Source organism: Lagopus leucura, unplaced genomic scaffold (genome assembly GCF_019238085.1).
Source record: "Lagopus leucura isolate 7727_CA_CO unplaced genomic scaffold, USGS_WTPT01 Super-Scaffold_739, whole genome shotgun sequence".
NCBI classification, from domain to species: Eukaryota; Metazoa; Chordata; class Aves; order Galliformes; family Phasianidae; genus Lagopus; species Lagopus leucura.
In genome coordinates, this window is record NW_024962255.1 from 10,370,529 (window position 1) to 10,386,242 (window position 15,714).

The following is a 15,714-nucleotide window of genomic DNA, read 5'->3' on the forward strand; positions in this document are numbered from 1 at the left end:
CTGCGACGCGGCTGCCCTTCTCTGCCGATGAGGCGGTGCGCGTGGCCGCTGCTGCGGCTGTCGGCGCGCGCGGGGCTCGCCCTGCGCCATGGCGGGGCGCTTCGCCTCCGCCCCGCCGCCGCCTCGTCGTCCTCCTCCTCATCGTCCTCGGACGGCGGCGGCTTGCGTGCCCCCGACACCTCCCTCTTCGTGCCCGTGCCGCTGAAGCCCGCCGAGGGCGCGGCGGAGGAGGACGTGGGCGCCGAGCTCACGCGGCCCCTCGATAAGGGTGAGGCGGGCGGCGGTGTCCCGCGAGCCGAGCCCGGGCTGCGGTAGCAGTCCGTCCGACGGCGGGGTGGAAGCTGGGGGGAGGGGCGGCCGAGCTGCGGGCGCCGGACTTAATGAAGCGTGCTGGTGGCGTGTTACTGTCGTTAAACCCGGTCATAGGAAGTGTGGTAAAGCGATCTGCGTTGGTTTGGATCTCTCCGAGGGGTAGCAGAGGGCTGTGCTAAGCGCTGCTCGCTGGTGAGTGATGGCAGAACCCAAGGGGAAGGCGTGGAGCTGTACAGAGGGGGGTCAGGTTGGGCATCAGGAAAAGGTTCTTCACCGGAGAAGGGCACAGGAGCCGCCTGCCCAGGGAAGTGCTCGCAGCACCGAGCTTGACTGAATTCAAGAAGCGTCAGGACGATGCTCTGAGGTACATGGCCTGATTTTTGGGCAGTCCCATGTGGAGCCAGGAGTTGGAATTGATGATCCTTTTGAACAGACAGATCTGCTGTGTGGGAAGCCAGCACATCATGCCGTGTAACTTCAGAGTTCTAGATTAAGCTGATTTGTAGCTATAACACTCAGCACGCTGAAAGCCAGTTGAATGTCTTCGGCCGTCAGACCGTGGGTGTGTGCTTGCTGATGAGAGGTGGAAGCTGAGAAAGGTGGGTGTTATCAGCAGTTCCTGCATCAGAAAGAAGAGATGCCTGAATAAGTGTATTGGTTGGTCGCTTGGATTAGACCACGTAAGCCTGATTGAAAAATTGTGCTGAGAAATCAGTAATGCTCAAGTAATTGAAGAATATGAACTAAAATAGTGTTCTAGAGTGAGAAAATTGTTGAGATGAGGGAAGAAATTCTTATAACAGAAGTGAATGGTGGAAAGGGTAATTAGTGATTGAGCTAGGATACGTCTCCTGCATATCTACCCTGGTTGCTAGTTGTTTTTGCAGAAATATATTGACTATGTGCGTTAAGTTACCGTGGCCATACCCTAGTTGGTTTGTGATGGCAGCATCATTTTGTTTAGATAGACCTTATTTTTAAGATGAATGTTTGTGCTTAGGAAGGATCATGACCTTAGATGTTTAGAGCTGTGATGGTCCTACTGTCACGTTGCCTTGGATGTTCTGGCATGTTCTGGCAGACCTTTTCATCTTGCAGTAAAGGCCAGCAGGTTGTGAGTTCAGATATGTCTGATGTCGTGTTAGCTGCTGTCCCTTCCTACAGACGCTTCTCAGAAGAAATCATTCTTTCTCCTACTGAGGTGTTTTCCAATCTGTCTTTGGTTTCCTTGGCCCTTAACCATTCTCTGATGAAGATATAGATGGCTGTTTATTAATGTTTGCCTGCTGACAGCAGCCTTGGTCTTACTCAGTTACCTGTGTGAGCACTCCAGAAGTAATCTACAGGTTGTGGTTGGAAATCCATTCATAACACTGCTGTAACAAGGCCTGGGGTATGGGATGTAGCCACCACTCTCACACTTTTGGCTCTGGCTGCATTGGTTTTCTGCTCTTGTCACTTGGTGATTTTCATTATTCAAAATAGGTTACCTCTGCTCTAGAATATAGTTTTTCATAAAAAGAGGCAATCTTTTGGTTATTTAACGGAAAGCTTTCTGTGTCGTGGTGGGCATTTTGTGTGTGTCCTGGCATTGTGTCGTGCAGGCCTTCGTAGACATTGATTTTAAAATTAGCATAAGTTTGTGGCTAGGTGCTGATGAGATCTGTGGGGCTGCTATGAACTCCTGATTTGCTAATGATGGGAATGGGGCACTTTTGCCACTGTGATTTAACTAACATTTAATGAACTGAATTCAGAACATACATTGGTGAATGGTTTTTTTTGTTTGTTTTTTTTTACAGCTCAGAACTTCTCTTTCAGGGAAGGGAATGGGCTTATTAATAACTTCATAGTAATCAGGTGTTCATGTCAAATCTCTTAATTTGTGATCTATTTGAAGGAAGCCCGCTAAGTTTTCTTCTCCCCACCTTTATTTTAGCAGAGAAATAGGAAGAACTCTGCACCTGCTTTGCCAGATGTTCCTGAGTGTCTGTCTTAAAAGCAGAGAAGGTCTCTCAAGATGCTCAGTGAAAGCTTTAATAGAGTGATTCAAGCAGATTTAATTTTAACATTAAAACCTACTGCTCACTGATAGGGGCCAGAAAAAAAAAAAAACAAAACAACACAATGCAAACTGCCCCCAAAATGTACCTCTTGTTTTGTTTTGTAAGATGTTTGCTGCAGGTTCCCTTGCTTATGGTTTCCTCTCTCTACTGGGAGAAGCTGTTCTATTGCAGCTTAAGATTGTCTTCTTCCACAAAAGCCTTAATCAGTGATCGAGGTTAATATGGGGAGAAGTCATTTGAGACTGTTCAGGATGGCACAGAGTCCCTCTCTCCAGAGTAATGAGACTGCAAGCCATGACCTCTGGGTCAGCAAAATGTGATTTGATTTTGAGCCAGCTAAGAAATGCTATTCTTCTTCTGCAGGTGAAGTTCTGAAAAACTTAAATAAGTTTTACAAGAGAAAAGAAATCCAAAGGCTAGGAGCAGAAAATGGATTAGATGGTAAGAAAATGTTCTAAGATTTTCTTTTATGTGAAATCTGGTTTTATTTGGATATGACTATTAGTAGGTTGGGTCTTTCATGATTCTCACATCAGTGGTTGGTTACTTCTCTGTGGTTTCTTCTCTCACTGGGTTCAGATAACCTTAAATTTATTTGCAGTATTTCATGTGAAGGAATAGATTTTTGGTGAACCACATCAGTGGTTTGTTCACAAATACAGTGTTGTGATCCCACTCACATTCGGATTTTCATTATCTTTTGCAGCTCGCCTGTTTCACCAAGCCTTTATAAGCTTTAGGAAATATATCATGGAATCCAGTTCTGTGAGTGCTGATTTGCATATTATTCTCAATGATATATGCTGTGGTGCAGGCAAGTATCTGGAGTGCTTGTAAGATAATGTGCATTTTCTATTCCTGTTTTTTACCTCTGTACTCACCTACCTATCTGTGATCCCCCCTACCATGCAGAACACAGGCTGTGCTCTGTCTTTAAACCTTCTGAAGTGGGAACAAAAGAGGTGGAGATCTTAGCAAGTGGAAGCCCATTGCTTTGTAGCAGCTGCTCATTGTGAAATGAAAACTACACTGTTCGATGTGTTCCTTTGTCACTAGGGGGCACTTTGAGAGCTTTCTCCTGCCCTTGAGAAACTTGGGAGCTCAGCTCTGTGACCACTTTCTGTGTGGCACTAGTGGAATCAGAATCATAGAATGGTTTGTGTTGGAAGGGACATTTAAGATAATGTATTCCAACTCCCCTGCTATAGGCAGGGACACCTTCCTCCAGACCAGGTTGCTCACAGCCCCATCCAGCCTGGCCTTGAATGCTTTCAGGGAGGGAGCATTCACAGCCTCACTGGGCAACCGGTTCCAGTCTGTCACCATCCTCACAGTAAAGAATTTCTTCCTAATATCTAATAAGAATCTACTGTCTTCCAGATTAAAACCATTTTCCCTCATCCTGTAGTAGGCAAAAGCTTTGCTTGCTTGCTTGCTTACTGCATTATGAGTTGTAATTAACAGTGCTTAACCAAGGGGCAATGCTGGCTGGTAATTGTAGAACCAACTTTCTCCAGAGGTTGAACTTTAGCATTGTATGTAGTTTTCAATGATAGTAATTTAAGACCCCATGTCTGCTCTGCAAGCATTCAGAACTGTGAATGGTGAACTTGGATCTCTTTTCTGAATTGACTTTTTATTTTTGATTTTTATTTCACTCACCTAGGGGTTAGCGTCTCAAAATTCTGAAATGGGAACCCAAGTCTTTGTGGCTTCAGGAAGCTGCAAACTATTCTGGAGGTCCTCTGCTTTTCTCTGTTTATCAACAAACACAATCTAGAAGCTTTTCCTCATTCTAAGGCAGCATGTGAATTTAGGGAGAAAAGACTCAGATCTTGGAACAGAAAAAAGTATTTCTCACCCTGCTTTTTCATAGCTTCTTATATAGAAGTTCTGTAGTCTCGGAGACTTGCAAGAGTGATAAACTGATCTCAGATATTTTTCCATGTTCTTTTGTGAGCTCACGTGCTCGTGTTAGTTTCTCGTTTTCTACAGAGAGCCAGAAGCTGAAAGACCTGCGTAAATGTGTGGTGGACGTAGCACTGAGTTTTTTCAGAACGTGTTATGAAGATGCCAGCCTTCAGACAAGCACATCAGCTTACTTAAAAGCGTTTGCCTTCCAGGTCACGTGGATGATCTCTTTCCATTCTTCTTGCGACATGCAAAGCAGATCTTTCCAATGCTGGACTGTATGGATGATCTGCGCAAGATCAGCGATTTAAGATTGCCGCCCAACTGGTCAGTGAGGGCATCACAAGTGATTGTGATGTTTCCTTTTCTTAGGGACTTGCAATTTCAAAGTCTGTGGACTAAATTTTTTTCTGAATGTTTGTGTAATGTTTTCAGATTCATTCCTCTGTTTTTATAATAGCTTGTGTCAGAAGTTCTTATCTGTGTTACCAGGTATATTGCAATCAATTAAGAGGAAAGTTTGGTTGTATCAATTGTGAAAATAACTGAGTTGGTATTGGCTCTCCAGAAAGCTGTCTTTTGGCTGTATCTAGGAAATAGTATGTTGGAATATTAAAATGTTAATGTACCCAAAGAGAGAGACCATAACAGCCAGAGTAATTTTGAATACTGTGTAAATTTAAATCTAAATGTTAGAAAGGATTGTATGATTAGTGCAGTGAGTATGTAAGACATGGGAACCTCTTTACACTGGATGTATTTAAGACCTTGATCTTTATGTTTTCAATACCCGCTAAAGTCTTTAAGCTTTTAAATAAATGTTTCATAATAAACGTTTAAGAATGTCACCTAAATCAGTATCCAGAACATCAGATATAGGTTCAACAGATCTTTTTTTGTGTGTGTGTTTTAGGTATCCAGAAGCCAGGGCTATTCAGAGAAAGATAATATTCCATGCTGGCCCTACAAATAGTGGAAAAACATACCATGCTATCCAGAGATTTTTGTCAGCAAAATCTGGAATCTACTGTGGTCCACTAAAACTTCTGGCTCATGAGATCTTCCAAAAGAGTAATGCTGCTGTCAGTATGTTATATTACTTATCCATACACTTAGTATTGGAACAGTCTCATGAATGCATGTTTGTTAAGTGTTGTAACTGCTTGAAACAGTCCATGAAGCAGCATTCCTAGTATGGTGCATTTGGCAAACTTGTAGCAGTGTCAGTTCCCAGCAGTCATTTCAGCTTTAGCAGAGAAGAGCATCACTTTCTTCAGAGCGTGTGCCACGTTGCCATCCCTGTAACCTGCGTTCATTTTCTGTTGCTGTTTTCTCTTTGTGGGTTCAGCCTGGTTGTGCTGTTAACTGTAAGATGTAATTTTTTTTTTTTGCTGAAATGGAGGAGGACATCTAATTAAGGATATTACTTCTTCATTATGCCCTTCAGTCTAATAGGACTTAAATACAGGGCACAAGTCTTAGAAGCTGCTTAAAGAAACTGATATCTTCCCTCTTTGAGAAGAAGATTATGTTGTAATGAAGAAATTTAACATGAGTTTTCTGAATTCCTGTAGAATGTGCCATGTGATTTGGTGACAGGAGAAGAGCGTGTGTATGCCACTGAAGATGCCAGGCAAGCTTCTCACATTGCTTGTACCATTGAAATGTGCAGCACAAACACACCTTGTACGTATACTCAAGTGTTTCACTGACTTCTATGGGATCTTTGTGTGTTAACACTGAGACATTGTGAGGTAACACAGCTATTCCTTTTCACTCCTGTTGGAGTGATTTCTGTACTTTGTTACAGCAGTTTCAGTAAAACCTGAATCACTGTAGGCAGCATTTTTGGTGGTAGAGGTTTAGCTTGATTTCAGCAACTTTTTTTGGAAAGCATTTGTGATATTTCTGTGTAGTACTGCTGTTCCTTGATGCATCAATGTTTTTGTTGTTGTTTTTAAGATGAAGTTGCTGTGATTGATGAAATTCAGATGATCAGAGATCCTGCCAGAGGATGGGCTTGGACAAGAGCCCTTCTGGGTAAGCTTGATAGTGTTGGCAATTAACTTTTGTTCATGGGTAGATAAAAATAATGACAGTAGTTTTTAATATAATGTAAGGTGAAATGTACAGTCCTCAATGTGTTTAGCTGCAAAATGTAGTTTTTGGGTAACTGTTTATGTCAGCCAATCTACTGTTGGATGTAAATGTGTAATGTTTTGTCCTTTGTTTCATTGTGTCTTGTTTAGGACTCTGTGCAGAAGAGATCCATGTTTGTGGAGAAAGTGCTGCCATTGATTTGGTGACAGAGCTCATGTTCACTACAGGGGAGGAGGTGGAGGTAAGCTGTTTAGTTCTGTGAAGTTACGGATAGAACATCAAGTTCTTGCTGGGAAAACAAACGTGGGCTCTTGTCTGGGATACCACTGATCAAACTTACTCTTGCAGTAGCTGTTGTTAGAACGTTTTCTAGAATGTTTCTCAATTCCTGTAAACGGAAGGAAATGTTATAAAGTGTTTGTATTCTTTTTGGTTTATTTTTCTTAAAGAAAGGTAATCATTTTGCTGAATTCTCCTTAGGGATTGCTGCAGCTCTGTAGTGGCTGTCTTTGCAGATCTGTTCTTCCTAGATGGAACAGTTTCTTTCATTTTGCTCTAGTTACTTGATCTGTTATTCCTCATGTGATGAGAAAAAGAGTTAAAAGAGCTTTCATCTCTAGAAGAAAGCGATAGAAAAATCTCTGAAACCCAAATTTCCTATCATAAAAGCTGCTGTCTTCAGAAGGCTCCTTTATGAACCTTATTAAAGACATCACAATTTGATCCTAAAAAAATCCAGCCTGCATAATTCCTGGTGAATAGGTGTGGCTTTACTTATCTGTGATTGCTGGGTTGAAAGCTATGAAAGAGGGCCACTTACAACATTTGGATGACTGAAATATTGAGAACAGACTCTTATTTCTTCCTAGAATGGCCACTGTTATGTAATCTATGTATTTCTTCACTTTAATCTAGTTGACATGTACAGATGTGTAGTCTGCAGCTGGAGAAGTGCTGCAAGTATGCAATTACACCTTTTTTCCAGTAATTATCTGAAGAGGTAATTACGGTCTGCGAGAAGTCCCTCAGTGTTGTGGTCAGTTGGGGTGGTAACTGTGCTGTGTGATCTCCCAGAGGAATTTTTCATCTGAAGTCATGTTTTCTTTGATAACTGTTTTGATTCTAGGTCCGAAACTACAAGAGACTCACTCCTCTTACTGTGTTGGATTATGCCTTAGAGTCTTTGGATAACCTCCAGCCCGGGGACTGCATTGTTTGTTTCAGTAAGAATGACATTTATTCCGTCAGTCGACAGATCGAAGCTAGAGGATTAGAATGTGCTGTCATATATGGCAGTCTGCCACCAGGTAAAGCATTCTTCCTTTTATTTTTAAAAGAGTCTTCTGATTTTGATGCTTGTGTAGAAAAACTTCTAAAATGAAGTTTTAGTTGCATTTTTAAATATAGTGAAAGGTTTTTGTTGACTGATGTTGTCATCTTGGTGTTAGACGTTTTATTATGTACCATTTAATACTTAATATTGTTCTTTATATAGGCTTAATTAAAATATAGGCTGCTGTCTGCCAGCAGCTCAGGGAATGGTTTAAATCTCTCCTGTCCCTCTACCCTCAATCAAAGCCAAATACCAGCCAAATATAAAGTTTTTTTTTCTCAACTTACTTTAAAGTCATCAATCTTAGTGATGTGCTGTATTTATTTTATACGAAGAGTTTGCTATGTGAAGTGTCTGTCATTCTGCTTTAGGAACAAAACTTGAACAGGCAAAGAAATTCAATGATCCCAATGACCCATGCAAAATCTTAGTTGCTACAGATGCCATTGGAATGGGACTGAATTTGTAAGTACTCTGGACAGGTTATAGTATGATAACTATATTGATATAATAATAATAATAATGATTATGGGATCTAATTAGTTTCCTCACTTCCTCACATAGTACATAATGCTTTCATTCTGAAGTACTGATAAATTTGACTGTGAAGAACTAAGCTTTAATTTGAATGGCTTATTTGACCTAATTCTGTGTTATAAGATGGGAGGAACCTGCTTCGGTCTAAAACTGCAGAGGTTTAGATTGGATGTCATGAAGAATTTCTTCACAGAGTGGCTGAGCATTGGAACAGGCAGCTCAGGGAGAGTGTGGAGTTGCCATCCCTGGAGATATTTAGGTGAATGTGGATGTGACTCTAAGGGATGCGATGTAGTGGTGCCCTTCTGAATGATATGTTCCTAAGTAATGTCTGTAGCCATTTATTTTACAAGAGAAGGGGCCTTAGAAAATAAGGCTTTCATTCTTCTGCAGTAGGTTATATAGTGGAAATGGTTTGCAAAAAGGATTTCTCTCTGTTTTTGTTCATCTATTTCAGGTGTATAAAAAGAATAATTTTTAACTCAATAGTAAAGCCAACCGTCAATGAAAAAGGAGAGAAGGAAATAGATTCAATTACAACCTCTCAGGCCCTACAAATTGCAGGCAGAGCTGGGCGTTTTGGCTCATCTTTCAAGCAAGGAGAAGTCACTACAATGCACCGTGATGACCTGCTGCAGCTGAAGGAGATCTTGAGCGAGTCTGTGCCCCCTGTGAAGGTGGGAGTCTTTACCTGGTTTGTACAGATGTGCTGCAGGTATATTGAAACTGCTTGTATTTTTAAGAATTAAAAGCTCAGGCATAGAAGATTTTAAGTTCCAGCTAAGTGTGCTCTAAAAAAGGAACTCTGTAGGGTGCTTTGGAGTTTTGTCTTTCTGGATTTTGTATCTGATGCACTAACATAAGAACAATGCTGAGAATTAATGGAAAATGTTGTCTTTGTTTTTTCCTTTAGGCTGCTGGCCTACATCCTACTCCCGAGCAGATAGAAATGTTTGCTTATCATCTCCCTGACGCCACTCTATCTAACCTCATTGTAAGAGCAATTGAAATTATTAGCTTCCATAGCATTGTTCATTGTCACTGTTTTTTTAGAAACCAGTACTTCAGGAGCCTGACAGCTTGTGAGGCATGCATTGTTTGCTGATGTTAGTGTTATACAGCAAAGTATATAGTTTCTAACCTAGAAGTAAAACATGATGCTTGGAGACCTGGAAGATTGAGGCTGGTAGGGTGACAGCAGACTTTTAAAATTTGTGTATTTCAGGGCTAGCTTGTAGATACTGAGATTTGTTAAAGAAAAAAAAAAAAGTCTGTTATTGATATCTTTAAGTATTCAGTCACGTATCTTGTTAAGAAGCTCAGTGCTTTTCTAAAGAACTTTAAAAAAAATCTTCAGAAGATATACAGCAGAGAAACTAGTCTTATAGGCATTTAACAGCACAGGGCATCTCTTATTTCTACAGACCTTGGATAATTGTCAGGTATTCTTTGGACTCCTCTTTTGCAACATCATATTTATCTTTTGATTGTTCTTAAAATAGATCTGCTCCTGGCACTGGCCTAAAGATAGCTCAGTTGTTGATTTTTTTGTACTGTAAAGGCAGCTTTTTGTGCCATGCTAAGTGGCAAACCTGGAAGTGGTTGATTTTTATGATAGTATTCTTTCTAGCTAAAATGTACATTTCTTGAAAACTGCTTTGGGTACTTAGAAGACCGGTTGAAAATGCGTATTAAAGGACAGTGAGAGCATTATGTCTTCTCTTCTGAGCCTGTGTCAGAGAATTTAATGAAAATCACATTTCAAAGAGTAGAGGCAGCTCTTCTGATCTTCCTACTCCCTCTTCTCCCCCCCCTTTTTTAAAAAAAAATTATTACTATGGATTACATTTGATATTTAACTGTTCTTTCAGTATAACCAGCATTTAAACCACCAAATCTTTTTTTTTTCTTTTGGTAATAGAAACCGTGACAACTCTTTGCTGTAATAACAAACCTCTTTGTTTGGTGATGTTCTCGCAGGATATTTTTGTGAGCCTCTCACAAGTTGATGGGCTGTACTTTGTCTGCAATATCGACGACTTTAAGTTTCTAGCAGATATGATTCAGCACATTCCACTGAATTTGCGATCACGGTACGTCTTCTGCACTGCACCCTTGAACAGAAAGGAGCCTTTTGTGTGTACCACATTGCTGAAGGTCAGTTTTTGTTTGTTCCTGGGAAAATGTCAACTTTATTTTAGACTAAGCATATTGTGGTGTAGTGAGCAGCTGTATTTATTGGGAGTTTTGTCGTTAGGTCATTTGAGAGCATTCTTGATGCTTAATTCTGGTCATGAAAAATAGTCCTTTAAAAACAAGGTGACACTAATTCAAGGTGTTAGCTTGTCAGCAACCTAGGGGAATGTGGGATTTAATTGATGATTGATGTGAAAACACATTTAAGTAGAATTGAAATCCCACAGAATGTAATCCTGTGAATTTGATGTCAGAGTTGCATCAGTTCAGTTTTCTGGCCTGGATAAACTCTTCCTTTCAGGAATTTTTAGTCAGCTGATTTCAGTTTTTCAAAATTAATAATTTCTTTCAAGTGTGTTTACTTGTTACTTTGTTTGACACCATCGTCTTTTTCCCTCTTTAGGGATTATATTAAACATTTTTAATAATATGTTGTAACCTCTTGTGTTGTGACAGATGTTAGGTATAGACTTACGCCTTTCAAAAATAGGTACTGACTTTCCTTAAGAGCTGACAGATCAGTTTAAAGAGTATAAAAAATGACTTGTCCCTTCTTAAAAAAAACAGCCAAACAAACAACCAAGCATTCAGATCTTGAGTAATAAAGGTGCAGGAAGGCATAATGTAGTACTGAAGGGAGGTACACTGTTAAAGGCCAATGTGAATGTAATCCCCATTGCTATTAAAAAAAGAAATGCTGGTATTATATCTATGTGTGGTATTATATTATATATTAGCCAGCTAGGAAGTAGTTACACAAATTCATCAGTGCTCCTGAATATTTTTTTAATTTAAATCTTATTTGTCTTGTTTATCTGTTAGTAAAAGAGCAGAGATGTCTATCTTTGAAGAGCTGTTATTGCAGATTAATCTGCTTGGTTGTAAATGAAGTGTTTCCTAAGTCAAGGAATACATTTAATATAATTTTCTCAATCCTGGAGATTATGAAACAAGATAATTAACAGAATAGGAGCAGGAGGAGTAGAAAGCATGAAGTCTGTTCTGCTGGGTGAAATCATATATCTCTACTGTCATGTTTTTCTGGATAGTTCTGTACTTTTGCAGCTTAACTCTGTGCATGGCCCATGGACAAATCGTGTTAATGAGGTCTGGGAAAGGAGAAATGACTCCTGGTTGAGTAATTAAGTAAAAGAATGTGTGGCATTTGGGCTGTGTAAAACAAAGCAGGTATTTTCTGGAGTATTGGACACAGACTCAAGGGAATTTAGTTCAGTGGAATTACTTTGATTTGGTTAGTGGTTGCTCCTTTGATAATAAACTGGCATGAAAACATCTAGGAGCAGACTACACTACTGAGTCTTCATTCAGTTCTATGCTCTGAGGGTTTCAGTAGACATTTGCTAGAGTGTAGCTGTGGGAGTACAAAAGGACATTCAGTCAGTTATGAGGAGTGCAAGCAGCCTGTTTGTTTATAAGTTGAATGAATAATACAACTCATTTCAGAAACGATGGTTTGATTTCCTCCCTTCTGACTAATGTGGATTTCACTGAATCCTCTTTTTTTTTTTTTTGTCTTCCCCCTCCCCCAGTTTGCCAGACAGTTCAGTAGGAATGAGCCTCTGACATTTGACTGGCTCTGTCGACACACCAAGTGGCCACTAGCCCCGCCAAAGAACATCAAGGAACTAGTGCACCTTGAAGCTGTTCATGACGTTTTTGACCTGTATCTGTGGTTAAGGTATATGTACTTGAGATTCACTTTTTTCCTGCTACTATTCATAATGTACAGTCCTAGAAAAGCAGTGTCTTTCCAGGCAGTGTGTATGTGGTGCAGACTGTGGCCTTTGAAGGTCTTGGGAAATGTTGATGTAGCTATAGTGTGGGAGCAAGTCATGGGTTCTGCAGAGAACAATTTGTGACTGGCAGAGAGTTAGGAGCAAGGGCATCCCGGATTGGAGCATCAGAAACACCACTTAAAATACAGTGATCTTTCCATACAACATTTAGCACATTTTCTTTTTTACTTAACATATTATATGTCTCTTTTTTTGTCCCAGTCAGTAGCTCTTTAACGTGGAGGTTTAACTGAATACTGTTGTGTTTCACCTCTTCAGTTACCGCTTCATGGATATGTTCCCTGATGCTGCCCTCGTACGGGACATTCAGAAAAAGCTAGATGACATTATACAAATTGGTGTCTGCAACATCACCAAGCTGATCCGAGCTTCCCAGTCTGCTGCTGCTTCTGGGGTGGCAGAAGTCACGTCAGAAGGCTTTCCTCTTTCAAGGACTAAGAGAGATGCTAGGACGGTTTCAGACCATCGTGATGCAAAATCCACAGAGCCGCTCTCCATTGCACTAGAGGTCCCAGGAGAAAGAAGAGGAAAGAGCTTGAGAACCTATCGGTCTGCCACAAGGCAGGAGGATCTGAAAAGCCACAGGCGTGGATCTCTTGCCAACAGATTGCTACGTGAAGGACTTCTAACGCAAGAGATGCTGAGACAGCTGGAGAGCGAGTGGCAGGATCAGCACAGGAGTGGTAGATATGGCCTTGCTTCAAAAAGAAATGACCAGAGTAGTTCAAAGGAAATGGGAAAAAAGAAAAAATAGAATCCATGTCCTGACTCTGTTTAGTTTTTATTCTTAAAATAAAATGCTATTTTAATAACTTCTATGGCATTTCATGTTTATGCTGATGCAGCTCCTTGATGTTTTTCCTCCACTTGTGACTAGTTATGTGAAGCATTCAGAGAAATACACTCGTGTAGGCTGAGAGGCCTACCTTTGTTTTTAGCAATCTGCTGTACACTTCAGTTGTGGTGTTCAGCAACGGTGTATGATATACTGCTCTGTGAAAATTTGAACCTGATGCCTTCTTAAAATATATCCTCACATCATTAATAAACATCAGATATTTCACTGGTAATGAATTAGCTACTCATTCCATACCTTCTCAAAGGGCAGAGTTTAGCAGATAATGAGCAATCTGGCAGGAAATTGGTCAGAATGGTGATAGGAGTTATGTGCTTTTAACCTTTGTGTCTTGTGAAAATGTGGGAGGAGGCAAAAAGCATTTGTGTTAATTCTTGGGGGTTAAATCCTGGTCACAGGATTTTTTTCAGGTAAATTCTGTTGTGTGATGGGTAATTAAACCTGTCCTTGCTCTTTGAGTTTTATTTTTTTGCTAAAAAAATTTAAAAGGCAAATTTTTGGGGGAAAAAAATTATGTGATTATTTTTTGGTGGAAAGGTGAAGATGTTAGAGGCATAGGTGTAATTGATTTCTGAGACATTCATGTCTGTTTCTGCTAATTCAGTTTTATAGAAGCAATTTTGTTATGTGGCACTTCATGAATGATATATTTTTTTTGCTTCACATTCTAGCTTGTTTGTGACAGGTGGACTTGGAGGGGAGATGTGTGAAATACTTCACTTAAAACTATAGACTGTTCATTGAGCTTTTATAACAGGTAAGGTTTGGTACTCGTGCCAGTACCATTCCTAAGTACCCATTTTACATTTTATTATGGCTGGTGGGAAACCTAGATGCTTACTGCTGGGTGGAAAGTGTAGTTTGCTGGAATCAAGTTCTCAGGAAGCTGTTTGTTTTTCTTTTCTGCTGACACAGTGTCACTCAATAACGTTTAAGGCAGTGCAACACCAGGCTCTGCTTTCACACACACGCCTGTGCTCTGTTGCCCTGGCATATGTTTGTAGTGGAAGCAGCCCCTTGAGCTCTCCGTTGAGGTAATGGGGACTGGAAAGAGTTGGATGCTGAGGCTGCAGTGTGTGTTCACAGAAGGAGGTTTCAGCTGTTGCTGTGGTTGCATGGAGACAACTGTGTTGCAGCAGCTGAGTGTGTGCTAACAGTTTTTCACAGCTGTTCTCAATGTATTACACACGCTTTTTGCATTATTTACTAAAATGCAAGCAGTGCATAAATGTTGCTAGTCCATGTGATTTCATGCCGATTTCAGAGCCAAACCATCATAGGGGGAAGTGTTCCTGTTCTTCTGCAAAGCCCCATCTTTCTTTCCTCCTCCAAGGAAAAAATAAGCAGCTATGTATGTATGGCTGAGGCCATGAACATGTTGTGAATTTTCTGGCTTGAGGACGAGTAATTCTGCTTTGCTTCCCAGATTCATGACGGCCTCTGCCTAAAAGCAACACAGCTTGCACAGCATGCAACACTTGTGTGAGGATGACTCCCCTCTTCTTTCCCCTGTCCCTATGGATGTGGGTTGCAGGAGATTCATGTTGCCCGTGGGCTGCTTCTAGACTGTTTTGATGAATGTACCCTTTAATTGTATGCGTAGCTGATGCTAGCATATATTTTGAGCAAGGAAAGAGTGGCTGGGTCTAGGGGTGTAAGCCAGTCTTGCAATACGGAAGCAAAAAGCCTATAAGCATTCTTTTTTGTATTTTGGTGAGATTAGTGCTTGGCTTAACTGGTGGCTTGTATCCATAGTGACTCCATAGTAACTGTTACAAGAGCTCTGAAGTGTATTCAGGCGTTTCCAGGCTGACTTTTTACGAAAGTTTTCTTTTCTTCTGAGCTAATGATGTGACTGTCATTGGCTGTTGTTAGTATGGCTGCCAAATGGATCCCACGTGGTAAATCCGGACTGGTGCAGTGCAGAGGTATGCATGCTGTGCATCATGAACATTCCGTGTTCAAGCAAGCCCCTGGGGGAGATGGAGTGGCTCTTCTTGGGGGGGCTGAGCTGGAAAGTGGTTTTTCTAAACAGCAGCAGCAACATTGTTCATTTGATTTGGGAATCACATTTGCAGTACTTTGTTTCAAGTGCTCGGATTTCCAGATTAATTTCAGTCATTCAACTTTCAGATGTTTGGAAATTTATTAGTTTCACAGTTAATTTTTGTGTGTGTGTGTATGTGTTTAGCTGTTGTACTTTTAATGGGAGATGATGCTAACAGTGCTGTTTGGTAAAGGCAAAAACAAAGCTGCCTTTCTCTTAAGCCAATGAACTTTTTTCTGTCTGTGCTGGCTCCATCTCTTCTAAATATTGCCTGTCCTTGGGGTGCATTTTCTGGTTGGTTGCCTCAGGTGTTCTGCATTAATTCTGCAGCCTGATGCTTTCTCTGCTGTGAGAGGGGAAGGAGGAAGCCCCAAGCCTCTGTGTGGCAGGCAAGGGGAGCCTATCTGTTCAGGATTGTTTCCCATTTGTTGGCCAGAATACATACAAAATGGCCATTATGTAGTTGGGAATTCAGTCCTTACAACACCGAACTGCTGCCTACATGGCAATGAAACAATATCTTGTCTTTCTGTGCACAA

The 15,714-nt window shown here is 40.8% G+C and overlaps 1 protein-coding gene across 3 annotated transcripts; it reads left to right on the top strand.

The window, feature by feature from the left end:
* The first annotated feature begins 165 nt into the window (after positions 1-165).
* On the top strand, positions 166-13,088 carry SUPV3L1 (Suv3 like RNA helicase). 3 transcript variants are annotated; one of them, XM_042863254.1, is made up of 15 exons: positions 166-268; positions 2,742-2,819; positions 3,085-3,192; positions 4,502-4,616; positions 5,203-5,371; positions 5,864-5,975; positions 6,252-6,329; positions 6,539-6,630; positions 7,516-7,696; positions 8,094-8,187; positions 8,717-8,936; positions 9,173-9,253; positions 10,240-10,416; positions 12,006-12,154; positions 12,531-13,088. In XM_042863254.1, exons 3-15 carry the CDS (start codon positions 3,129-3,131, stop codon positions 13,024-13,026), a joined length of 2,028 nt encoding a protein of 675 aa, XP_042719188.1. In that variant the 5' UTR covers positions 166-268; positions 2,742-2,819; positions 3,085-3,128; the 3' UTR covers positions 13,027-13,088. The 3 variants fall into 3 exon arrangements, with proteins under 3 accessions (XP_042719188.1, XP_042719189.1, XP_042719190.1); XM_042863255.1 differs by lacking the exon at positions 166-268 and adding an exon at positions 597-911; XM_042863256.1 differs by lacking the exons at positions 166-268; positions 2,742-2,819; positions 3,085-3,192; positions 4,502-4,616 and having other exon boundaries at positions 5,259-5,360.
* Positions 13,089-15,714: the final 2,626 nt, after the last annotated feature.

Coding starts and splice junctions, on each gene's coding strand:
- SUPV3L1 (XM_042863254.1), top strand. CDS start 3,129: ATGGAATCCAGTTCTGTGAGTGCTGATTTGCATATTATTCTCAATGAT. Junction 3,193..4,501: donor TGATATATGCTGTGGTGCAG/GCAAGTATCTGG, acceptor TTTGCCTTCCAG/GTCACGTGGATGATCTCTTT. Junction 4,617..5,202: donor TTAAGATTGCCGCCCAACTG/GTCAGTGAGGGC, acceptor TGTGTGTTTTAG/GTATCCAGAAGCCAGGGCTA.